This window comes from Momordica charantia (assembly GCF_013281855.1).
Source record: "Momordica charantia cultivar OHB3-1 chromosome 9 unlocalized genomic scaffold, Mcharantia_2.0 BLBB01000009.1, whole genome shotgun sequence".
NCBI classification, from domain to species: domain Eukaryota; kingdom Viridiplantae; phylum Streptophyta; class Magnoliopsida; order Cucurbitales; family Cucurbitaceae; genus Momordica; species Momordica charantia.
In genome coordinates, this window is record NW_028275167.1 from 25,346,764 (window position 1) to 25,372,209 (window position 25,446).

Here is a 25,446-nt window from a genome sequence, read left to right on the forward strand (position 1 = left end):
AAAATTAATGCAATTGTAATTTTGATGATATTACACTAAGGTCATGCTTGTAATATGGACGTTTTTTTTAGAAGGCGAGGAGATTCAATCCTTCATCTTGTACTTACCAAATAATGATAGATAAATTATGTCAAGTTTGAGAGTGGAAATGGAAAAAAAATGAAACTCACTTAAAATCATATTATAATAGTAACATCGAAGTATTTGAAAAAAAGAAATTAAAGATATCTATAGAGTACTTTTGGACCAAAAGTTTCTAATAGGAGTATTTCAAAAGCACCGATATAGAATGGCCAATTTGAACATAACTCGTATTAAAAATGAAATATAGTTCAACTTGTTAAGTCATATATCTACAATCAAAATATTAGAGGTTTAAATTCCTATAAAAAAACGCGTTCTACACGGTCAAAAGTTTTTCTTTTTTACTTATTTCCAAAGTATTCCCGGACATACTTTAAGAAATTTTAAGTTTCAAATATTTGTAATGATATTTAAGGACGAAATGAGTCGTAAAATAGATGGATCCTGAAAACTAGTTCCCAATTTGGATAAGAGACGAGATTGAGAAATTCTAGTCGTCAGCCGCCTTGGAAATGATGGTAGAATTGGTGATTTTGAAAGAAGAGATTTAAGTAGAATTTAGTTTTCAAAGTCACGCTCCAAGTGATACCTTAAGAATCAATTTTCTAATTTGCCAAATATGATTCACGAAAGGATAACGATTTTGACAATGACAAAAGTGATTTTAACCATGTCCAAACACAACTTAATTTTAATCAACTTAATAGGTAAATTCCCTTTTTTTTTAATTAATCGTTATCAGACAAACCTTTAACTTTTATTTTTGATAGCGATTTAACCCTGACTCGATCGACTCAACTCAACCCCACTCGCCCTTTTTTTGAGAGGGGAGGTATATGTCAATGAGACAAATAAATGTGGAGGAAATCAGAACGCAGCTTTGGGCTTTTTAAAGATGTCTCAAAATAAATTAAAAAAAAAAAAAGATTCACAACAATTAAAAGATGCTTCATAAATAGGTAAAGTGAGCTGCCCTTGCCGATGCTACTTTACTGTGCCACAGTTGCCACTTTGGGTTGCTGAATCAAAAATAAATAAATAAAAAGCCTATTTCCGTCCTAATCTTTAATAATTGCTCCATTTTCATCCATAAAATTTCATATTTTTTTTATTTTAATCCTTCAGCCTTCTTCTAGCTTAACTCAACTTTCCAATATTGTAGTTTAAATCTTTAAGATAAGTATGATTTAGAATTTTAAAACAGAAATCTGAAAATAATATAAACTCCATATTTTTAATATTTTTGGATATGTAGTTTTAATTTGAAAATTTATTCAAAATGTTGAATAATATATTTGTAAATTATTGATGGTTAACCACTAATATTCAATTTAAAATATTATTAATTTATTTATAGATTTTTAAAACAATTATTTTACAATATTATATAATATATATTTTACCTATTTTAATTTTAACGAAATGAGTTTTTTTCAAAAAAAAGGAAAAAAAATGTTTATAATATGAAATAGTACATTTATAAAAAAAATTATTCTTTTTAATATAATTATACATTTTAAAATTTCAAATTCAAAATCTAAAAATAAAAACATAAAAAATATTGTTTTCAGTTTGATTCCAAAAAAAAAAATTTAAAAACATAAATCTTCATACGTTTGATTCAATGAATTTGAAAACATGAAATTACCTACAAAATAGGCCCTAAATTTTGCATACAAAACTAGGTTAAATTACACATAACTCTTAAATTGTGTTTTTTGTAATTAGAAAAAAAAAATCTAATAGGTAGGTTGTGTATATTTGATTCATATACTTAAGTTTATATTTAATAGATTTCTAAATTTTCAATCTTTGTCTTATAAATCTTTAATAGATTTTTAAATTTTCAATCTTTGTCTGAAAAATCTCTATCATGAACTCTATTAGTTTAATCATAATTTTAAATACATGTTGAATAATTTCAAATGAATTCAAGTATACACAAGCATAATCATTAAGCTAATATTTCAATACATGAACTTGATATCACTTAAAAGTTGATATGTCTAAGAGCGTTCTTACAGTCTAATCGTAACACTGCATCCATTGTACATGACTTCAAATACTTATTCATCTATCGCAACATTTACTAACCAAATGAATGAACAAAAGATTTGTTATCGTTAAATTTCAGCTTATAAAAAATCATTAAAAAATTACTTTTTTTTTTTTTGAAAAAATGCAAATTTGTATTGGATGTACAAATTAAACAAATTAATGGTGGCTAAAAAATGCATGCAATAGCATGTAGCTCATAATGCTAATCAAGTGGGATTCAAACTCAGCTCCAACTAAGTGATTTTATCAGACTAGGTCAACTTGCCCATATTGCCTTCACAAACATACATACATACATATATAAATTATGAATATAAATATACACATACATCTATAAATAAAATATAATATATACTATATTATATAATATTTGGAATTTGAAAGTGCTTCATGAGTCAGCAAGTTTGGCCACATCACTTCCTGACATGGCCTCTAGTATGCAACTATCATATCACCATCTATTTAACAAAACCAAAACCACCACCAAAAAGTAAAGTGCAATTAAATCAAATCACCCTTCAAAAAAATATCTCCTAAAACATTCTTCAAACCCATCATCAGTCTCTTTCTCTAGATTTTTCACCCAAAAAAAAAATCACAACCATTAGTTTTCTGCTGGCTGCTGCCCTCAAACCAGCAGTTTTTTATGCAGTCTGCATCATCAAATGAGCAACATCCTAGACTAGACTAGACATGGTAATGTTTGAGGCTTAGCTATCTGTGTCGTGTTCGGGACAGATTTCGCGGTTCGCAATGTTGTTTTAGTGTGTAATAGATCTAAACTTATGGTTGGAAAAAGTGGGTTTAAGTTTCAAACAGGGGAAGTGTTTCAGCACACAACAGGAAATCTAAGGACAAAATTCAAGTCTTTCCATTTCACAATGGCACACATGTTGTTGATGATCAAGGACAGATTTATGCACTCTTTGATCTTCATAAACACAACATCACAGATTGAAGAGGAGAAAAAAGTATTGACATTTAAGAGTCTAAATGAAAACCTTATTGGACTTGGCGTTTTCTTTTATCGACCGAACGTTAACACGAACATCCATCCGCCTCATCCATAAATTTGATGTCTAGAGGATTCAAATTGAAACATGGACTTGTGAGGTTTGGAGTAAGCTCCATAATACACGTCATTCAGCTCTCGATCTTGCTCGGTTTTTGTTCCATTTGCAGCAATCCCAGATGGGAACGACACAAGACGATCGCCATAGTTCGGTCCTAAACCGAGCAGCCCCCCATCACTCGATCGGTTCCAATCAAGCAACAGCTTTTGATAGCAGTGGGACTTCTGCAGTGAAGGGAGTTGCTTGGAAGGCTGATCTAAAACTATGGCGGACTCAGTAAGATTCACAGTTGTGATGTCATGGATGCTTGGCCTTCTCTTATCCTTCCCTCCTGAGAGCTGCCTCATGAAGTACTTTTGGGCATGGCTTGCCACTTGAGTAGGAGTTTTGGAGTTTACAAAGTTTCTTGAGATGTTTCTCCAATCCCCTTTTCCATATTTCATAAGTCCCCTCAGAAATTGCCTATAAATTTAAACAAAACCACAACAGAACAGATTCACAAACCGAGACAAGGACCAGCAAAATCCAAGTATAATGTTCATGCTCAAGGCAAACAAACCCATCAAAAAACTGAATCCAAGCCATCAAGAATCATTGCAGAAAAACAAAACAAGAAAGTCCCCAAATGGAAAACTTACTTGTGTTCTTCCTCAGTCCATGGAACCCCTTTCTTCCTTTCTTGATCAGAGCCCCTACCAACAGAGGACTTCCTTCTACACGAATCGAAGTTCCGATCATCAACGAACTCAAATGAGAAAGAAGAGGCGAAATCATAACCTGCGATTGGGAATCTCCCAGCTTCTATTTCGGAGACATCTTCTTCCAGCTCCCTGTATTGCTTAATCACATCTCCCACAGATTTTCCAGGAATCATGGCGGCCACTTTGAGCCATCGGTCAGGGGTTTCCTTATCATATATAGCGAGGGCGCTCTCGAACCTCTTGTTCTCTTCCTTAGTCCATTTCGTGGATGGATTATCGAGCACGAACCAGGCAGAGCTCGACAGATGAGAGGATGGGTACAGAGTTTCCATTGCTGTAAGAAGCTAATTAGTGAAGGGTGTGGATCGGGAGCTCATTTATAAGTCCATTTCGAAAAGGGGGTTTCGATTTTGAAGTCAAAAGAAAGGAGACGGAGGCCAAAGGGCGAGACGAGAGACAATGGGGCTTTTTGGGTGGGTTTTCTTTTGTTTTGTTCAAAAGGGGGCGTTTAAATCGGAATCGTTACGAGGGAATCAAGAATCTCCTTTCTTTCACAAATGGGTTGAGAATCTTAACAAAAGGAGAAAGAGAGAGACCGACCCACTTTTCAGAATCGAAAAGAATCCCCTCGCAGAGCACAGAGATGGAAACCCACCAAGGAAATAGTGAAATGAAAGAGGGAATATATGAGAAATGCAGCAGCCGAAAGAGGGCAAGAGGGTGAATCTGAAAAGGGGATGTTGAAATAATTGGTTTGGGGGTTCTTGTGAGGCCAAGTTGGAGCCGAAAGGCGAGGGCGGGAAGTGGAAGAAGAAGAAAATTACTGTGTCTGTCTGTGGTGTTCAATGGAAACGAAGAAGACGGGTTCTTCTCTGTGCTGTGGGTGAAGGCCGACTTCTTGGGAATCGATGCGACTCCCAATTTTGTGTGTAGTAATAATAATATGTTTTAATGGTTATCTATCTTTGTCATTCCATTTCTCGCTACTGCCCAAACGATGGAAGTTTCAATTTTATAGAAATATGGATAAAATGTTGACATCCATAAATATTTACGTAAAAGTTAGAAAAATTAAAAAATCTTAAAAGAATATTTAAATTAACAACTAAATATTTTCTTATTTTTAAATTAATTAAAAATAATTAATATTAATATTATATATAAGTGATTTTGTTGATATTTTTCATATTTTGTCGATTTTCTTGTACTATGATGGAAATATCGATTCACTCATTGTCGATATCGAATCCATGAAAATATGGATACATTGATGGAAATGTCCACGTGTCGATGGATATTTAGAACCATGTGTTTAGTTGACAATTTTGAAAACAAATTTATTTACAAAAACGGTTTTTGAATTCTGTGATTCAAGTGTAAGAATTCTAAAACAATGTTTTTATGTTTTCAATATCTTCACATTTGAATTTGAAATTATAAAAGGTAGAATTACATCAAAGGAAAAAGATAAAAATTTTGGTAAATATATTATTTCATGTTATAAACTTTTTTTTAAATTAAAATATATATAATATATTATACATTATATAATATTGTAAAATAATAATTCTACAAAAATTTATAGGAAAATTGCAGTGGATAGCAAAAATCTTTTATGTATTTCAAAATATGTCACATGTTTTCTAAAATTTTGAAATATAGCACAAAATTTCACTTATATTAGTAATACATCAAATACTCATATCATTAGTATATTAGTAGTATATCAGTTATATATCACGTACCTATTATACTGATACTCATATCAGTAGTATATTAGATGTATAACACATACATATTACAAATATATCAAACATTCATATCAATAGTATATCAAATGTATATCATATACATATATTAGCAGTTATATATATTACAAATGTATTACAGATGTATATATCATTTGGATAAAGTTGTTATTTTAAAATTCGACCTCCGTTTTTTTTAAGTTGTTATATTTGAAAAAAAAAACCTTAATGTAGTTGCTATTTTACTAATTTTAATAAATATTTTTTTACCATATCTACAATTGCCCAAAATTTATAACATGTATGTTAAAAATTTAATTAATATTATTTTAGCTTTAACTAAATGTAACAACCACACATATATATATATTTAAATTATTATTTTTATTGAGTTGATTTAAAAAATAAAAAGAAAGAGTTTTATTAAATGTTTATCTTTTTATATCCTTTTTAAATAAGGATCAGTATTCAAAATGTCGAGGTTCCGATTTTACTGACATGTCGATGTCGATGGATATTTCGGGAAAAATAATGGAAATTGTGGAAATTGATGGAAAATTTTTGAATTAGCAACTAAAACTTTGAATTGTAGCTTAATTAGCTTATAATTGATCACCTATAACCATTAAATGTAAGAATATGACCATTTTACTTATGAAAATGTCGATGGAAATATCGAAAAAAGATTTTTTCCTTTAATGAAGATTGATGAAAATTATTTAAATATGTAAAGTAAACTTTAATTGTAAACTTTTGACTACTCCTTTTCATAATAAGATTCATTTGGAAATGAGATAATTACCGACTTTGTTTCCAAACACATTTTTAAATTCTAATTAACTCGTATATGTTTACTTTTTACCTACTTCTCTTTTCAAATTTGAATTTACACATTTTCTAAACACATCTTCAAATCAATCATCAATTCAACTTTCCAATCAAATTTACACAATTTCTAAACACCTCAACCTCGTGATTGTGACATCCAAATTATTTACCAATGTGATCACAACCTCTTGGTTGGAGATATATGTCAATTACCGCTGAGCTACGCTCGCTTTGACTTGTATGTGTAGATTGATAAAATAATTATGAGAGATCAAACGTATTTATAAACTACAAAGTCTAAATTGTTGCATAATAGAAAAGTGATACTTAATTTTGATGAGATTTGTGACAATAGGAACCAAATTGCTATAAATTTTAAATAACAAAATTAAATTGTTACTCACTAAAGTTCATGAACTAGTTATTTGTTACACAAATTAGGTCTTTGAACCATTTGAGAAAAGTGTCTCAAGGCCCTTCTAATCTTGTAATAAAAACTCTTATTTTTTTTAAAATAGTAAATATGAATGTAGAGGTTTGAACCTCCAACCCAATGAGCAACATGCCTTTATGATGTATTGGCAGTCAAATTATATTTAAAATTCAATTTTTTCTGAATATATATACATATTTGAAATTAAATTGTCCCTTTTGTGAACTAATTAAAGGCACATTAACAAGAACTAAAATACTTTGCTCTTGGTATTTAAATATTAAAATACATTTTGAGAGTTTAATACGAGATTTTTTTTTTTTGACGGAAGTTTAATACGAAAATTAAATCAAATATAATCTCTCGTATTTCCAGATATATTTAAATATATAGAGAATGGTTTAAACTTTAAACATTACTTTTACCGTACCCAATAAATAAATAAAGAAAAAAATTTACAGTTTGCCATAGTTATATTACATATTTTAATATTGATGAAGAATTAAACAACAAGCGCCTGTAGCTCAGTGGATAGAGCGTCTGTTTCCTAAGCAGAAAGTTGTAGGTTCGACCCCTACCTGGCGCGTATTCGTGAATTAATTTCGTTTTTTCTTTTTACCATATTTAGTGGTGATTTATATTATTAATGTTCCTTTTTCCGTACATTTTCATTATGGTGTTCAAATTAATTCAATTTATGATTAATTTAAAATATATCTCATTTATTTAATGATAAATTTATGTTAACTATATTTCATTTAATATATATTTTTTCTGGTTTTTCAATATTCTACCAATTTCAGAAAATAATTTATCAAGTTATAATATTACAAATTTTCAGGATATACAAATTAATATTGAGTTGCTAATTTAATTCAATATTTGAGATTGAAAAAGATCCTGACCTTAAATAACTAACATTTTCACTGTGTTTTAGAAAATTTTTTAGGGATTAACCTCAACTAGTTTATCCTAATATATTTCATGATTATTGAATCGAGTTGAGGTGAATAAATTATCTAGATGGGGTTATTTTGAGTCGGATAAATTTACCACCCAAATAATTGATAATTATCTAGATCTCCAAAATCAACGATTTCCAACCTACAAATAGGGCCAATCATAAACGAGATTGATAATTTTTATTTTAGGGATCGGAACATTGGTCTCTCCATAACCTCTGAAATTAAAAGAATAATAATTAGCTATTCACGGGTAAGTAGAAATTCTTCTAAAAAATATATTAAAAAAAAGGAAAAAAAAATAAAACTAGTAAGGAGGAATATTCCTCTCAAGAATTACTAAAAATCCAATTTTTTTAATACAACAGGATGGAGATTCGAACTTTAAACATCACGAGTGTGGATACATGTACCTTACCTCCCTGAAAAGTCCTATTATAATGGTTGGATCATTCCCCCAACAATTATTAAAAAGTTCATGTAACTGCATGAAAATTATGAAAATATATATTTTCTATATTTTAAAAATCACAAAAATGTATCATTTCACGTTTTAACCAAAACTTTCTACAGCCTAATAAAAAAATCTATATTTTATTGGAGGAAATTCCTCGTGGCCAATAATTAACATCAACCATGGCTAAATACCAACGCAACCATTGTTTTTGAAGTCCATTCATAACAAATCAAAGTTGATTTATATTTTCCAGAGAAACAAACAGAAAATACAGCCTCTCTCAAAGAACAAACAGAAAAGAGCTGTTTCCTACTCAAACCCTGTTAGATGCTGCTCTGCTGCAAATTCAATTGCAGCTTCAATTCTGTTGATGCAAGATTTGTAAAGAAATCCCAGATAGTCAATAATGCTCTCTTCACAAACACCTTCCAAAGGATATATCTCAAACTTCCATTCAATCAATGTTGAATCATCTCCATAATCCACAAGCTTTAAACTGTTGATTGACCCATCTAATCCCACATTGCTTGCTTCCATTTTGTAACTGTAACAATGAGCTGATGAGTCCATGGAGAGCAGCCTCTCTTTGATCCATGACCTTTCTCCATCTTTCTGTGGGAACATGAAGCCCGACACGACCCGAACGTAGCCTGGGAGGCCTTCGTTTCCAGCTATGTCGGTGCACCTCTCGACCATTGGCATCCACTCCGGTAGCCTTTTGGATTGAGTGACCAATGGCCATACTTTGACCATGGGAGCATCAACTAAACCTCCTACTGATCCTTGCCACTTCCCATTCTTTCCATGAGATGCCTGCAACAAATACTTGCAAAATACATCAAATTTCACTCCCTTTTTGTGGAATATAAGGGAAAACTAAAACGAATAATCATGCATGGAAGTTTCGGGGAGATAATAAACAGAATGAAGTTTTCAGCTCACCATGCTCATGCCAATGCCTGTACTCCAAATTATCTCAGATAATAAACCAATCATAAAGAAACATGTTAGAGATAGTAAAATTTCTTGTATGAATCTTAGGAAGAATAAAGCTAAAGTTTGACATGTTACATAATGAGAAAGGCTGGAGCTTTGTAGGAGATAACTCCAAGGTTACCTTCTTTGAGATTCACAATACTGTTGTACTTGCAGAAAGAGCCAAAAAAAGAAAGTGTTATTCTATCAAGTTTACATTCCCTGAGGGATATGGCAGCAAAAATATCACCATGCTCCATTATTTCTGGCTGTGATGATCATTTATCTTATTCTAGATGTGATGGGTATTTACAACTTAGGGAGATAACCATTAACCACAAGTTATGGTAGGCTTTTGATCAGGAAACCGTGCTCGGGACGCAAGTTCATTTGGCTTTTCAAGTTTTACTTTTGTAAGAGAAGTTTTTGCCTTGTAAATTGTGGTGCCAAACCTCAAAATAGCTTGAATATTTTCATTTCTATCATACAAGTCATACAAGCTTCTACTGACAGATTAAATTTCTGTCTTCAACAAGCAAAGGTGGGAAAAAAATTGGGGAAAATGTTCTGTCACTGCTTAAGCTGAAGCCCCGACCGGCACCCCTGCCTTAAACCTGGATGATCCGTAAAGAGTTTCTTCGAATCGACTGATCTCGTCTTTAGATCCGTAAGCAACTTGGGTTCTGTCATCGAGATTCTCGATCACCTTGTCAAGCACAGATTGACGTCCATCGCTGCTGTAACCTCCTGCTTTCTCCACTAAGAATCCTAAAGGAGCTACCTCAAATAACAGCCTCAGCTTGGCTTTGGTTGAGGGAGATGTCACATTTGTGAAAATACCCTTCTCTTTCACAATAATCTGTGGATTTAAACAAAATCATATTTTCAGAATGCTCGCACAAAAAACAGTATCTCTACTTTTCAAACATTCCATCAAAAGAATTATGAGGAAGATAGATAAAAAGGGTCTAAAACCTGGTTGACATCGGGAACCATTCCGCCGGTGTATCTCAATGTGTATTTTTCCTTCACATAGTAGTTGATCAGCTGTTGAAATGGAACACATAAAGGTAGTAAGAGATGGTTGTACTTTGGTGAGATCTCTAAAAAGAATACTAATGTTCTTCTCAAATCTCAAGCCTTTTAGAAAAAGATAAAATGAAACCTTGTCATAATCAGGGTTATCAAATGTGGCTCTCAAATTTCCAGGAGAGAACAGTTTTCCTTCCCCAATCTCTGTGGTCTCTTTAACATGTTGCCATTTTCCTATCCAAACCACCAGTAAAGCAAAGAAGTCAGGGTCTGGATCAGGAACATTCCTTCCAATCTCTCAATTAAGAAAAAGCTTTGAATTTGGTTTAGTGGTCGAGAGTAACCTTCATCAAGAAGAAGAAACTCATGAGTGCCGGGGTAGTCTTTCAGAGCAAGAACATATGTCGTGCGAGGACCGTAAACTCCCATGGCCGCAGCAACTTGATCACTTCCCTTTATACCAGTCAACTTATCACCCGGCCACACTCCAAAGATGGTGCCTACACTGAAGTTTGTGTCGACAATACTTGATCCATCGAGCGGATCAAATGCAACACTGAACCCTCCTGCTTATGTTTTAATAAAATGTGTTAGTAATCAATGGATCACCATTGAATTGTTTTCTTATAACTTGAGAAGTGTGACCTTCAACAGGGCCTCCCATGTCCTGGAGCTCTGGCACTTCTTCGGAGCAAGCATATTTGCAGAAGTGTGAGTATGTCAAGGCCTATTCATCAAACACCAAAATAGACATAGCATCTTAAGTGCAAATCTTGAGAAGTGGATTCACATAAACTACAGCTGTTAAAATGATCTTGAAACCGAAATCAGAATCAAGAACTCTAATATGGAAATCTATGTTGATTGAACATTAATCTGCAACACTTCTTCCATAGTTAAAAAAAAGGTACCGTCCATGGATGCCAAGAAAGAAAAAGAAGTTTGAAAATAATAATTTTACTTTAAAAAATCGCCATTCGAGACTAATGGAAGGCTGACCTCAAACAGAAGCTTGTCGGCAAGCATATCGACAGCAAGCTGTTCATCTCCAAAGGAGTTGACACACGCAGTTCCTCCACAAGAAGCCGTTCTAACTTTGAAGGAAATGGTCCTTAAAGCTTCTCCCATACACATCATCAATCTGATCAATCCCTTATCTGAGGTTGCTTTGGTGAGAAACACTTCCTACAATCACAAACTCCTCAAATATTCAAACACAATATCACAAACAACTTGCAGGCATTACACAAACGCACTCACCAGACTATCACCAATTTCACATCTGGTTTTAAGGGGAGAACTCTTTGGCCTCGATACCACCTTTATTGATGACTTGGGAACTTGCCTTAATGACTCCCCAAATAGCGAGCTCGCTTTCAGACTCTATAATGCAATTTGATCACACACCCATCGTCAAACTCTAGCCATACATCTCCAAAATCTAAAGAGACAGAGAGAGAGATGGGTTTCGTTTGTACATACCCTGGTGGCGAAGGAAGGAGACATGAGGGCAGTAGAATGCTGAGAAGAAAGATTGGGGAGGAAAGCCCCGCGAGCGCAGCAAGCAATTCCAGTCTCCATAGCCGATGAAGTAAAGAAGAAGAGACCGAGATTCTCTCAAGCTGCTACTGTAAATTGGGCATGGAAAGGAAGAAATGGAGATGCAGAGTTGCAGAGAGGGGAGTGGATAAGCAGGTGATGGAGTTTTTGCCGCGTGGGTTGCGGTTACTTGAAAGGATGATGAAGTGGGTGAGGCTAATTTGGATCACTCGTTCGTATGTGGCTCTGCTGGTGTCCTGAAAACAGATATGGCCGCCACTAATCGGCTCAATTCGCTTTGAATTTTGCTCGTAGAGTTCAAATCTTTGGGTGTAAATTGTTACCGTTTGGGTTGCGATTAACTCGGGTGGCAGTGGCAGTGGCAGTGGCACTCCCATCTCTCACAGTCACAGTCACAGTCACGGCCGCGCCAAAATGTAGATTATTTACGGCTTTCGAGTGGTGAGATGAGGGCACAAATTTCTAAGACGCATGATCATGATTCATGGTATGTAACGGCATACACAAATTTGTAAGACAACCTTAAATTAAATGGCTACGTAATAATGTTGGATAAAATTTCTCAACATATTATTACATCTCAAGGAGTGAAATTTGAACTTCCACCGCCCATTGGGAATATTACTAATTTCTTCACTAATTAAATTATGATAACGTTGATCGTAAAAAATAGAATTTTTAATTAAAAGTAATATTGTAATGGAATACAACTATGAACCTATTTAATTGCTTTAGAATTAGCGAGTTAATATTGTGGGATAATATTCTAATTAAAATTGTAATACCAACTTAGCATAGGCCAAAAGATTCTCGTTCAAATTAATATCTTTAGGGCAACAAAAACTCTAATATACCAGATTATTTCACTGGAAAATAAGTTTTATTCGGTCATCTTTTATGCTTCTCAATCTAAATAATGCAACTAAACCAATGTTTTAATTATCGATGTTGATAGAAATATTGAGGTTTCAATTTCATGGAAATATGGATATCGATAAATATTTATGTAAAATATAGAGAATTAAAAAATCATAAAAATATTTAAATTAACAAATAAACATTTTTCTATTTATTAATTAGATAAAAATGATTAGTATTAATAATATGTCTATATTAGTTACATTTTGTTGATATTTTTTTTTCTGTAATACGATGGGAAATGTCGATTTAATCCAATGTCGAATCCATGTATATATAAGAATATCGACGGGGATGTAGAAACGATATTTAATATCAGGATCAAAACTTAACCAAATTCATGTTTTTCAAATCAAACCAATGTAACTTGCAACACCTCAAGTTATGAAGCGCGAACCAAACGAACCGGAAAACTGAATTGACCAAATCGATTGGTTTGGTTCGATCATTTGGATTCTCCGGTTCAGAAAATGGAAAACAGAACTCTCAGCCTTCACGCGCCGCGCCTCTCTCAATCCCGCGTCTTTCTTCTTCCTTCCAAATCGAAGGGAACCGAACCGGTACAAAGGAATCGCCGTCGCCGAGACCATTGGTTCAGGCTCAGTCGTCAATTTAGGCACGCGTGTAATTCAACCTGATGAAGAATTAGGCGAAAAAGAGGGCGTGGAGACTGGAGAGAAGGGTTTTAGCTCACTACGCATCCATGGAGATCGGAGCGAGTTGTAGGGTTTTGAAGCAGCCCCAATTTTTATGCGCGGCAAAGGGTTTTCAAAATCCTAGACAACTCCCAACTGCTCTCCGAAATGGTTCCCTCTACAAGCCGCCCAGAAGCTTCCTTTGCAAAGCCATTCTCAAAGACTTCCAAGTACCCATGGAAAAGGTTTTTCTTTTATGCTTGTTTGAATGCCGTTTCTTCAGAAATTTGGATTTCATCTCCAAACGAGAAGATGCTTGATTAACCATTACATTATTTTCTGTTTGGTTTGTGATTATTGTAACCCAGAAGAAGATCAACGTTGTACACGAGCTTTCGAGTTTGGTGGCTTTGTCTCCCTTGGATGGTCGTTATTGGGGTAAGGTCAGGGACTTGGCCCCCTATCTGAGCGAATATGGGTTGATCTTCTACAGGGTTCTGGTTGAGGTACTTCTTCAATTTAGTTGATTGGTTTCGTAAAATATGGCTTTTATTAATTTGGTGCTCTCCTTGCAGCGAGTAAGTTTTATTTCGATTATATTTGCTACTGTAACTGAACTACACATTGTGGGAGGAAGGTCTTTTTTCTATAACATGATCGATTGAAGGGCTTTTGTTTTTCCTACTGTCCATTAGATCAAATGGCTGTTGAAGCTTTCGCAAATTCCTGAAATCTTAGAGGTCCCAAGTTTCAGTGAAGATGCTTCTTCTTTCTTACAAGGACTAATTGACAATTTCTCTGAGGATGATGCCTTGGAGATTAAAAACATTGAGAAAGTGACGAATCACGATGTAAAAGCAGTTGAATATTTCTTGAAACAGAGGTGTCAACCGCATCCTGAGATTTCTAAGGTGGGATTTTCCTTACTATTTCTCGTTTGTTAGAAAGTTTATGTGTGTGTGTGTGTGTTTATGTTAGTGGAAAAATATAGGATATTCTAACCATTCTTGTTTGCTATTCAGGTGCTTGAATTTTTTCATTTCTCTTGCACATCCGAGGACATTAACAATCTTGCCCATGCACTCATGCTAAAGGAATCATTGGAAAATGTTATTCTTCCTTTCATGGACAAGCTGACAAATGCAATATGCAACATGGCCAAAGATAACGCTCACATTCCCATTCTTTGTCGCACCCATGGACAGGTATTATGCTGGCAAGATTTATGATGTATTCAGCTTCTTGACTGATTTAGACTCTAAACTGTTTCATGGTTTGGTGCTTGTGTCATTCTTGGTCTTGATTTTGATTGATTTATTATATGTTTTACTCTCATGAACGAAAATGCCTTATGCGACTTTTTTCATCTTGTAGCCAGCATCGCCTTCAACCTTGGGCAAGGAAATGGCAATTTTTGCAGTCAGACTAAGTAGAGAAAGGTTGGAAGTTGCCAAGGTCAAGATAATGGGGAAGTTTGCTGGTGCTGTTGGAAATTATAATGCACATCTTGTTGCATATCCAAATGTTAACTGGCCTAAAGTGGCTGAAGAGTTTGTAAACTCTTTGGGTTTGAGTTTCAATCCTTACGTAACTCAGGTCTGTCTTTGTATTAAGATTTGGTTTTCCTTCTGATGTGAAATTTTGGTTGGGCTCATTACGCCAGAGTTTGGGTATATATTCAACTATTTATTAGTTTTTCCTTTGATATTTCATTATTTACTTGTTTGAGTGGCCTAAGTTCCTAACTGTATAAATAAATTCCTTTTTCAGATTGAAACTCATGACTACATGGCGAAACTCTTCTTTACCATTGTGAGATACAACAATATCTTGATTGACTTTGACAGAGATATTTGGGGTTATATATCTTTGGGCTATTTTAAACAGGTGAATATTTTGATTTATCTCCTCATTATTATTTATAAAGAAAAGATAAATTATATGATTTTTATTATTTTGGGCAGATAACAAAGGCAGGTGAAATTGGTTCTTCGACAATGCCTCACAAAGTAAATCCTATTGATTTTGAAAATAGTGAAGGTAATCTGGGCGTGGCTAATGGATCATTGGCTCAATTAAGTGAGAAATTACCCATATCTCGGTGGCAGGTATGCCTTCATTTCGATATTTGATATTTCCTTGTATTCTTTGAGTTGGTAGGTGGAAATTGAAATGTGAGATGTGAAAATGTGAATTGTTACTGTAAGCTTTACGACCTTACTTGAATAGGATCTGTTCTATAGGTTGTACAACTGTTTCCTTGAGTTCTAACTTCTAAGGAAGGTAGGCGGTAGCCTTTACATAATCATACTTTCCAAAGTTTTGGGCTATGTGTTTCTAATACGACTATACTAAATAACACAAAACTGTATTTAATAATGCAAAAAGTGTATCCATTAATCTCTAAGGAACATCTTTCACTAACTCATCAAAATTTCATTTCATGTAGGTACTTCTATTATTGTATTTAACTTTGGTAGAGTTTAATGAGAGAACCTTTGTCTTGTCCCTTTTGCAGCGTGACTTGACTGATTCTACAGTTTTAAGGAACATGGGTGTTGGACTTGGTCATTCTCTTCTTGCCTACAAAAGCACACTTCAGGGGATTGGAAAGCTTCAGGTACTCAAATAATCACCATAATCATTATTAGTTTCTGAAAGATCAGAGTTTTGATAACATGCAGTCAGTGTCTTCCCCTTTCTTGGGTTATAATTCATGCCAGGTTTGTTGAAGCATAATGAGGAAAGAAAATTAGAGATAGAAACAGTGAGGAAGTGTGCAACATAACTAAGAGAGATTTAGTTGGACGTACAATGGAACTGTTCATTGGTTTAAGATAACCTATTATTTTCAACGATTGATTACACATCACGAATTAATCTTGAAGACTAAAATTAACTAATCATTAGATGATCTTGATCACATTTTGTGGGTTGTCAGTTTTCCAGTCTATTTGGAGTCATTTCTTTGAGTCGTTGGAATTATCCTTGGCTTGTAATAGGTATTGTTTGGCGATGATGGATGAGGTGTTGTTATTCCCTCCCTTTCAGAATAAGGGAAGATTTTGTGGCAGATGTGTTTTTGGGTATGAGAGAAACAGTTGAATCTTTAGGGATTGAGAGGTCCAACAGGATATTTGAGAGCTTATTCGATTTAATACCTCTAAGGTCTTTAAAAAAAAAGAAAAAAAACCTCTATGTGGGGTTTTTCAGTGAGATGTTATTCTTTTGGATTGAAGCTCCTTTCTACACGTGGGCTTCTTTTTGTTGGACTAGTTTTTTTGTATGCCATTGTTTACTATTTATTCTCGAAAGGTCCAGTTTGTTATAAATAAAAACAAAAAAGAATAATCCAAATGAAAGAATTTATTTGAAGATGTGCTTGAGAGGACCATATAAATATTGGCTACAAGAAAGCATAAATAATCTTTGACACCTTTATTCTGGATGATTTAGGAGCACATCTAACAAACTGATGCAATGTTACTGTTATCTTCTCTGCTTTTTAACTTTCATTTATTTTAAGGTTTTAAAACATAAAGTTTCTCCCCCTTGGTTCCTCTTGTCCCCATCTTCTATGTGGGGAATTCCTTGAATTTAGTTATTTTTGCATTGTAGGTTAACGAAACTTGTATCAATGACGATTTGGACCATTCATGGGAGGTCCTTGCCGAACCAATACAGACAGTATGTATCTTATTACGCGTTTCTCCTTAATTGCTCCATCTACCCTGTTAGTGTTATATAACTTCTCCTTGATTGCTGGTCATTTGCTTGGAGCCAGTTCTGGTCCCATTTAGTACCATTTTGTTTTGTTCATAAGCACCATAATATTGAGATCAGATACAATACTTTCCTGTCTTTATAATTCTAACTCGTCTGCTATCCATTTCTCGAAGGTCATGCGACGATACGGCGTCCCAGAGCCTTATGAGAAGCTAAAGGAACTAACCAGAGGAAAAACAGTGACTAAGGAAAACATAAGAAGATTCATTGAAGGCTTGGAAATACCTAAGGAAGCGAAGACAAATCTGTTGAATCTAACCCCTCATAGCTATGTTGGAGCAGCGGTTGAATTGGCCAGGGATGTGGACATGGCCGTGAATCTTGTGAACAGAGGAGAGCTCTTCTAAATTATTATAAGGGGGCACTGGTTCACAAGGTCACAGTTTTGCGATATTTTTCCAAATTTCATAATGTTACAAATGTTGAACATTTGAGTATACAACTCCATTCAAGCCCCACATCCCTATTTCAAACCTATATGCAAGACTATAGGTTATGTATGTGTAACTTAATAAATGCTTGAAGTTTGTGAGAGAAACTGTTTTGTGTATTTTGGAAAGGAAAATATTTGGTTCTGGGAGGATCAAATTATTTTGTGGATCGTACTCACCACCATTAAAAAATTGTCTCCGTGTTTACCTTTCTTTTTCTTAGTTGTCAAATATTTAAGAATGGTAACGACAAGATTGATCCTTATTTATTGAGAGTCAAATATTTTTTGAAAATGAAAAAAGATAGTGAGAGAAGATGCTGTAGAGAGAGATTAGTTAGAAAACGTATGCAATAGACCATTTGTGAAAGTATACTAGAGCCTAAAGTTTGGACAAACTAAGAAAATAATAAATCTTTTGTAGATAGCTTCAACTTCGCTATCTACTTGAATTGTATATATTATGCTCAACCTCTAAAACCAGTCAGATTAAATCAAAATTTTTTATTAGAAATAAAATATCATAGTCTGGTCAATCTTTTAAAACCTAAAAACTTTAATTCCTCTGCATTTTGACAAATTTTAAATTTGACTAGATGATTTAATGCAACATATAACCCTTCTCTGTTAGGACGTGTGTATTTGAGCCTAAGTTCGAACACTTTTAATGCAAATAGGTGCTGATATTCAATAAAAGAATGTTTCTCTTACGAAATGATAGGTACGATCCCATAATGACAAAGCTATGGTTTTCCTCGTATAAAAGGTGGAGTCATAAATTTTAAAAGGTACTCAATCTCTTGCATTCAAATTAAATTCGTCCAAACCTAATCTAACAAACATCTAGAATATTATTTTATAATCTATCTAATACTATTAAAAAGAAAAGAATCTTCAAAAGTTGTTTTTCTTTATAACATATTAGGAGGGAGATTTTAACTTGCCTTTTTTTTTTCGTCGAGTGAGTTGAATTTAAAACTGCTTTTTTAACATCAAAATAGAGTAAGTGGAAGGATGAATGTGAAATCTTAAATAGAACAAGAATGATTATCGCTGACACCAAATCTTGTGCCCCTCCTTGAACTTTTTTTAATCAATTCACATTAACAGAGATGAAAATGGCTATTCGTCTTGACCTGACTAATGAAAAGTTTGTAATTGATTACCAGCAGCATTAATGGGCTTTTTAAACCAAATAGCATCTAGAAAAACAATCTCTGTTTCGGAATTTATCATCTTTTTTTCAATTTCTCGTCCTGATTTTTCTCGATCTTCTTCGAATCTCCCAATGGCACCATCCCATCCCGCCCAAACAGTAGATAATTTCCCTTTCGCTTTCTTTTGGGCATCTCCGAGACAAAACCCAGAAAAAGAAAATCTCATCTCTTAGCCATCGATAGCTACCGAAGGACCCACCATAAAATTTTGTGTTCCAAATTGGTCACTGTGTATGCTTATGGAGCGAAATTATTGGTATGATGTTCGTATCCAATCAACTTTTGGTCTTACAATAGATGGGTTTTTATTGGGTTTCATTTTACAGATTGATCGAAGAGCTTTCTGCCATGGAGTAGGTATACAATCTAAAGCCTCGCCTCTACAATTTATTACTTCTGTGAAGAAACCCGAATTTCAGGGCTCTGCAAACTTTCTCTTTTTTCTAAGAAATCGCTCCTAAATCCCCCGATTCCTATTTGTTCTTTTGAAACTGATTTCTGACCAATGACTGGTAACCTGGATTTGAAGATATATCCTGGGGATTCTTTTTCTGAGATAGTGGTAGTTTTTGGAGTTTCTTTGAGCAATGTCTGCTTATGGGAGTGAAATGGAGCGCCGGTTCTCTATTCAGAGTCATTCTAGTGGAGGAAGCTCAGGAAGTTCAGGTGTGGAATTTGATACATCCTTTTCTTTCCCTTATGATCTCTTTTCATGAAGACGAGTCAATTTACTGAAAGAGATGTATGTTTGGTTTGTTTCACAGAAGCAACGAGAGAATGTTTGATTTCAGAAGTATTTTGTTGCCTTTACCAATTTGTTCAATCATCAATGTAGTTCTTTCCTTTAGTAAGCTTTTACAGACTGTTTTCTTCTTTTAATTCATAAGATAGATACAAGATACTACAATTGTCTGATGTAGACGACTCCTTTTCGGCTTAATAGTGTCCGAAAACAATTTTCCATAGACAAAAAAGGAGCAGAAAGCAATTATAAAGAACATAGAAAAGAATATGAATTGATTTGAAGACATGTAGAGAGAGGAGGATAACTTATCCTCCAAAAGAAGGGTCAAGGGAGATTACATAAAGCTTTAGAATTGGCATTAATGGAAAATAATTGATAATCACAAAGTATCTGGTAACTAATATTTTACTTTGTTTACTGAATACTACAGTATCTATTCAACAAAAAAGAGAATGAGAACACTTAATAAAAACATCTTTCCAAACAGCTTTTGAAGTAGAAAACAACTCCGAATATAATTTTTGAATAGTCATCAAAGTAGTCTTTACCTCTTATTATTAGTAGGCCTTAGTCCGAAAATGATTGGGACTAAATCTGATAGTAAATGCACCATACCCGTTGTCTTTGTGATTCTTGTGGTAGTCGTGATGGTTACTAGACTATTGACATTCTGCAATGTGATAGAAGAACTTTTACTGGTATTTAAGCTTCATTTGAAGCCAGAGTAGTTATTGTTATCCTTTTAATGAGGCAGATATGGGAAGCCGCTATATCGTAGAGTCGGGATTCTACATGACACCTTTAACAGCAACAATTTTCATTGGTGCTCTAGTTACTGTTGGAGTGTTACTTATCACTTTACTGGTCTCATTGACTGTAATGTTGCAATATTGTCAAAACAAAAGTGAAGGAGTTGTTGAGATTCAGAAACCAGGTGTTGGTTATGATTATTGCAAAGCCCTATCTGTGCATTTGGAGCTAAACAGCTTGGAAACAGATGGGATACCTTCATTTTGCAAGAATTTTGCCATTCAATACATTAAAACTGGTCAATATGAAAGAGATTTGGATTCTACACTGCAGGTGGTTGACAATTATTTCTGTGGTGCTGTGCAAGTAAACAATGGTCGAGATATCGTGTTGATGGACATAGATGACGTTCTTTTCGAAAACCCTGGTTACGACAACCTGCTAATACCCTGGTACTTTCCTGTTTACTCTCAAGCATTCTTTTTCTGTGTCCTATGTCATTATTCTTCATGATAACATCAGGTTATTTCATTTTTTTGTTAGCTCTATTTTCCTAACTTCATATATTCACGCACTTTCTGAAAACCCAATATCTTAGAACTCTGCCTATAACTATTATCAATGCATTATATTAGAACTTGATGCTGGTGAAGAGATTCTCTCGATCAATTTAATTGATTATGGCCATGGGTGAAGCAGTTGTGTCGATGAGGCCAAGATATTGAAGCAAAAATTCCTTCTACAATTATACAAGAAACTTAGATCTTGCGGGTGGCCTCTAATCTTAATATCGAGAAAGTCGGAAGTTCATAGGAATGCAACTATTGAGCGACTTACTTCTGCTGGGTGTAAGGGTTGGCTACTGTTGATTATGAGGTATCTTCAATATTTATATTTTATCAGCAGGCTTTACGCAGATAAAAGTTTACCCTTCTGTTAGGAATAGGATGTTTCGCTTTCCATTATTGATGTGCAATGACTTAAAAGATGTTCCTCACCTTTTCTCTGGCATTCCCATTGGAAAAGAAGAGAGATATTATGCAATATGTTCTATCATAGCATGCTGTTTCTCTGTGTGATAAAATGGGAGCCTAGCTTTTTTCTGCTTATGTGGATGTAAAATCTATGTTTCTTACGAAATTTGTCTATTCTCATCCTATTACAAATAAACATATTTAAGAACATCTTGTTAGAAAAATCTTGCAGAATGGATGATGAAGTGCAGATCGATCATCATGAATACTTCACTAAGCAGCAAGCAGCATTGTTGTATGAGGGATTCCGCATCGTAGGTGTGATGAGTAGCCACATGGATGCCTTATCAGGACCACCCATCGGAACCCGTATTTATAAGCTTCCAAACCCCATACACTTCAATATCAATTATCAAAATATGAGGAAGCAAACACAAATTTAGGGTAGTGATTTAAGTTGGTAAAGTTGTCATGTCAGCCATTTCAAGGTATTGCACAGTACAGTTGATATAGGATTCTCTATAGCTTGGTTGAGTTTCACCCGAGTCTTCTCTTATGTAAAGTCGAGCACCTACGGTCCTGCAGTTGATATGGAATATGGATTACCATGTCCATGCCAACCTATCGAGGGGATCACCAAATTTAGTACTTTTTCTGTTCATTTACCAGATTATCTTCAGCATTTAGATTGTCATATAAGACGAGGGGCATTGCAAATAAGGTTACATGTCTCCCCTACCTACGCCAACAGCCAGCAACAAACAGCATCTTCTTCAGAACCCTACAGCCAGCAGCAACTACACACAGGATTTGTTATATTTTCTCCTTTCCCTCTTTGGATATCCTCTTGTTCAGGATACCTTTATGTAAGAAATTTCCAACAAATTTTCTTTGATTTTGGCACTTTTCTTGTCACACAAATTATGCGACTATGGAGGGCACTTGTTCTTTAAAATTATTGTTTTGTTCATCAAAGAGAAACTCAATATATCAATGATGATGATCTTGACTTTCAAAGCTTCACTTATGAACTTCTTGTTCCCTTGTTTTTCAGTAGCGTAATGACCTGTTAATCCTTTAATCCCCATCTAGTGTTCCATTGTGTTAATTCATAAACCTATATTTAGGATCATAAATCTTGAAATGCATTTTGTGTGTTATCTGGGGGAGTTTAGGTAGGAAAATAATAATATGCATGACTCATAATCGAAATCAAATACTTAATAACTATATTAATCTCACCCAACTCACTAAAAACACCATATCGTAATTTCATATCCGAATGATTCTTCACTAACAAAAAATAAAGTGGGTCACAATCAATCTCTGGAAAATAAGAACCAAATTTCATTGCATATGCTACGTAAGATTCTGATTCATCTGAACACAAATTCAGAATACAAAATTTGCAGCCATTAACATCTAAGCAAACGAATGAACTGTCTCTGCTATCAATGGAAATTGCCATACCGAGAACCAGCCAAAGAAAGCTCAAAAATCAAGGACGATGCTTCACAAAATGCAGGTTAAACTCATGAGAACCTAAATGAGAAAATTACGAAAAGGCAATGTTTAAGATGTTACCATAACTTCGTTAGAACGAGAACCCCAAAATACCAGGCTGCAATCGCCAGAAAAGTTCTCTGCTCTCCGATTCCGGCGGACTTGGAGAATACCACATCATACTTCTTGGTCATATTGGGATACAGAAGCCCCCATTTTCGAACAGGTCGAGCTCCCTGTTCTTCTTCCCCATCAAACAACTGATATATGTAAGTTTCCATCACCCCTTCCCTCCTCAGCGGCGTTCCGAACCCCGATTTCAGGTGGGCAATCAGCCCCTTGAGGTACATTTCGGCGTAATCTTGATTTGCTTCGACTTCACCCGAGTCAGTCCCAAAACTCGGCCACCCAGTCTCCGTCACGATCACCGGAACGTCCTCGTGTCCGGCCACAGCCATCGCGCTAATCACCGCATCCACCATGGAATCGAAAAGATTCCGGTACCGGACGCCGGTTATTACGTCGTCTCTGAAATTGAAAGGGTGCTTCTGAAACAGGGCATACCCAATCGGAATTTCGGAGTTCAATCGGTACAAATTGTAAGGGTAGATGTTGATCAAGAACGACGAATTTGTGTCTCGAAGAAACTGAAGCAGAGGCCTCATTACAGTTTGGGAGACCGGTTCTTGAAACCTAGCCGCCGAGGGAGGGAAGGGAGTCGTCATAATGCTCACGAAAGAAAACGTAGTGGAAACAGAGATTTGGCGAATCCCTAAATTGCGAAGCGCTATGTAGACATTTCTGATTGCGGGCAAAAGAATGGCCGCGAATTCAGGGGAAGCTTCTAGAAAGTCGTTGCCGACGGAGATGGTGGTGATGATCGTCCGAGGGTAGAAGGGGACGACGTGGGCGTAGAGCCACCGGAGAGCGGCGGAGCGATTTGCGGCGATGGGGGCGACCAAGAAATTAGGGATTGTGAGGAGGAGGGTAACGTTGGTGTAGGCGAAGGCGCGGACTACGTTGGGGTCTGAATCTTCGAGTCTGACGGCGGCGAGTTGGAGGGAGTTTATGGCTTTCGCGACCGAGTCCGGTGGCTGTAGGTGGTGGCTGGTGTTGGCGGTGGCGGCGGAGAAGGTGGCGCCAATGGTGGTAAGGGAGTTGCTCCGGTGGGGGAGTGAGAGAAAGTAGAGAGAGAGGGAAATGGTGAGGAAGATTGACCGGAGAGGCATGGCTGAAGGTGGCCGGAGAGAGCTGGTTCGCCGGCGGTTGAGAAAGCAGTTATGGCTTTGGAATCTATATGGGGACTGTAACTGTGCAGTGCTTAAACTGTACTGCGCGCCACTTCGATTTGGCGGCAATTTCCGTTGCAACTTATGGGGCCCATGGTAATTTTCATGTGTGTGAATATGTACAAGATTAGAGACTTGAGTATTTTTCCTTTTTTTAGTAACAAATAATTTAAGGATACGGGAGATCGAACCTTTAACATCGAGGAAATGAATGTATGTAAATTACTGTTGAACCATGTTTACATTGACAATTGACAATTAGAGACTTGAGTATTGATTTAGGTTGAAATTTATTAAAATAGTTTTTTTTTAGTATTCATTTCATTTTGTTGAGATATTGTTTTGATTTTAATTCCTAAAAGTATATTTTTGTTTTTAGTTTGATCCCAAACCTGTGCGCTTGAGTATCACTTCTCGAGAGCCTTTCTTTTCCTGCCAGGTATGCTTTTCCGCTTATCGTGCAACTAGCCAAAGTGAAAAGACAGGATGTGTTCCGACGAAATGCTATTGATTTTAGGAGGACGACAGACGTTATAGAAGTGCATCATAAGTTTCTATAAAATGAAAGGTACATGGGTATGGGCGTACTTTAAGGGTGATTTTTACTTTGAAAACCATGAGCCCCATTTACAAAAGCCTAAGCTTAAAAAAATGTATATCTCTTAGTCCTTTAAAGTTTAGTAAAATTCTAAATTTAGTCATTTTCATTCAAATTTGAGTTGATAATTAAGAACCCGTAATGCTCCCGTTTCTTGTTTCTCATTTCTAATTTTATTAAGAAATTTGAGTAGAAATATTTCAAAATTGTATAGAAATTTTGGAAACAACGAATATTTCTTATTTCCATTTTCAATTTATTCCAACGTAAATAAAGATCTTGTTTTATCATTCTTGAATACATATGGATGTTCGAGCCATGAAATTCTATTTTTCTTTATTAAAAGAAAAGAAACAGAAACAAAAAATGAGAACGTTACCGTACGGACTTTAATATGACAACAATATGATCGATTTTATTGTTAATGAACTACTTGTAAATTTGAACATCTACTACATTACTTGTATATAATTTTAAAGATAAAGTTCAACTTAGACTTATTCAATAATTTTTTTTATTACCTAGGAGTTGGTGGCCTTTTGACCTTTATGCCTCTATACCTGGAAGGTATGCGTATTGTCCCCATATCCGTACATATCCAAGGAATCATCGTTTGGTAGAAGTTGCATCCAATGTGGTTTAAACCCAAGACCTCAATGTTATTTCTTGAGACCCTAAGCCACCCAAGTT

At 35.0% G+C, this 25,446-nt stretch overlaps 6 protein-coding genes and 1 non-coding gene across 10 annotated transcripts; 3 read left to right on the forward strand and 4 right to left on the reverse strand.

Moving 5' to 3' along the window:
- Positions 1-2,991: 2,991 nt before the first annotated feature.
- LOC111023720 (transcription factor DIVARICATA) lies at positions 2,992-4,846 on the reverse strand. The gene is made up of 2 exons (XM_022301192.2): positions 3,854-4,846; positions 2,992-3,677 (listed from the first exon to the last, which is right to left on the reverse strand). The coding sequence occupies exons 1-2, from the start codon at positions 4,246-4,248 to the stop codon at positions 3,203-3,205; spliced, it is 870 nt and encodes a 289-aa protein (XP_022156884.1). The 5' UTR covers positions 4,249-4,846; the 3' UTR covers positions 2,992-3,202.
- A 2,592-nt stretch (positions 4,847-7,438) lies between these two features.
- On the forward strand, positions 7,439-7,511 carry TRNAR-CCU (transfer RNA arginine (anticodon CCU)). The gene has a single exon. It is a non-coding gene; the product is annotated as a tRNA-Arg (tRNA).
- A 1,055-nt stretch (positions 7,512-8,566) lies between these two features.
- LOC111023758 (lachrymatory-factor synthase) lies at positions 8,567-9,603 on the reverse strand. 2 transcript variants are annotated; one of them, XM_022301241.2, is made up of 2 exons: positions 9,287-9,603; positions 8,567-9,157 (listed from the first exon to the last, which is right to left on the reverse strand). In XM_022301241.2, exons 1-2 carry the CDS (start codon positions 9,338-9,340, stop codon positions 8,654-8,656), a joined length of 558 nt encoding a protein of 185 aa, XP_022156933.1. In that variant the 5' UTR covers positions 9,341-9,603; the 3' UTR covers positions 8,567-8,653. The 2 variants fall into 2 exon arrangements, with proteins under 2 accessions (XP_022156933.1, XP_022156932.1); XM_022301240.2 differs by having other exon boundaries at positions 8,567-9,169.
- A 154-nt stretch (positions 9,604-9,757) lies between these two features.
- SBPASE (sedoheptulose-bisphosphatase) lies at positions 9,758-12,082 on the reverse strand. Its single transcript, XM_022301239.2, has 8 exons — positions 11,834-12,082; positions 11,612-11,734; positions 11,351-11,536; positions 10,997-11,078; positions 10,696-10,917; positions 10,485-10,585; positions 10,295-10,366; positions 9,758-10,178 (listed from the first exon to the last, which is right to left on the reverse strand). The coding sequence occupies exons 1-8, from the start codon at positions 11,930-11,932 to the stop codon at positions 9,897-9,899; spliced, it is 1,167 nt and encodes a 388-aa protein (XP_022156931.1). The 5' UTR covers positions 11,933-12,082; the 3' UTR covers positions 9,758-9,896.
- Positions 12,083-13,367: 1,285 nt separating this feature from the next.
- On the forward strand, positions 13,368-17,848 carry LOC111023738 (uncharacterized). 2 transcript variants are annotated; one of them, XM_022301214.2, is made up of 10 exons: positions 13,368-13,709; positions 13,836-13,970; positions 14,160-14,375; positions 14,487-14,669; positions 14,839-15,060; positions 15,235-15,351; positions 15,429-15,572; positions 15,983-16,084; positions 17,083-17,151; positions 17,364-17,848. In XM_022301214.2, exons 1-10 carry the CDS (start codon positions 13,533-13,535, stop codon positions 17,595-17,597), a joined length of 1,599 nt encoding a protein of 532 aa, XP_022156906.1. In that variant the 5' UTR covers positions 13,368-13,532; the 3' UTR covers positions 17,598-17,848. The 2 variants fall into 2 exon arrangements, with proteins under 2 accessions (XP_022156906.1, XP_022156905.1); XM_022301213.2 differs by having other exon boundaries at positions 13,369-13,709; positions 13,833-13,970.
- A 1,311-nt stretch (positions 17,849-19,159) lies between these two features.
- On the forward strand, positions 19,160-22,389 carry LOC111023752 (HAD superfamily, subfamily IIIB acid phosphatase). 2 transcript variants are annotated; one of them, XM_088118103.1, is made up of 4 exons: positions 19,160-19,563; positions 20,397-20,844; positions 21,092-21,268; positions 21,599-22,389. In XM_088118103.1, exons 1-4 carry the CDS (start codon positions 19,485-19,487, stop codon positions 21,807-21,809), a joined length of 915 nt encoding a protein of 304 aa, XP_087974229.1. In that variant the 5' UTR covers positions 19,160-19,484; the 3' UTR covers positions 21,810-22,389. The 2 variants fall into 2 exon arrangements, with proteins under 2 accessions (XP_087974229.1, XP_087974230.1); XM_088118104.1 differs by having other exon boundaries at positions 21,586-21,739.
- A 236-nt stretch (positions 22,390-22,625) lies between these two features.
- Positions 22,626-24,098, reverse strand: LOC111023749 (Glycosyl hydrolase superfamily protein). The gene has a single exon (XM_022301228.2). It carries the CDS (start codon positions 24,096-24,098, stop codon positions 22,947-22,949), a length of 1,152 nt encoding a protein of 383 aa, XP_022156920.1. The 3' UTR covers positions 22,626-22,946.
- Positions 24,099-25,446: the final 1,348 nt, after the last annotated feature.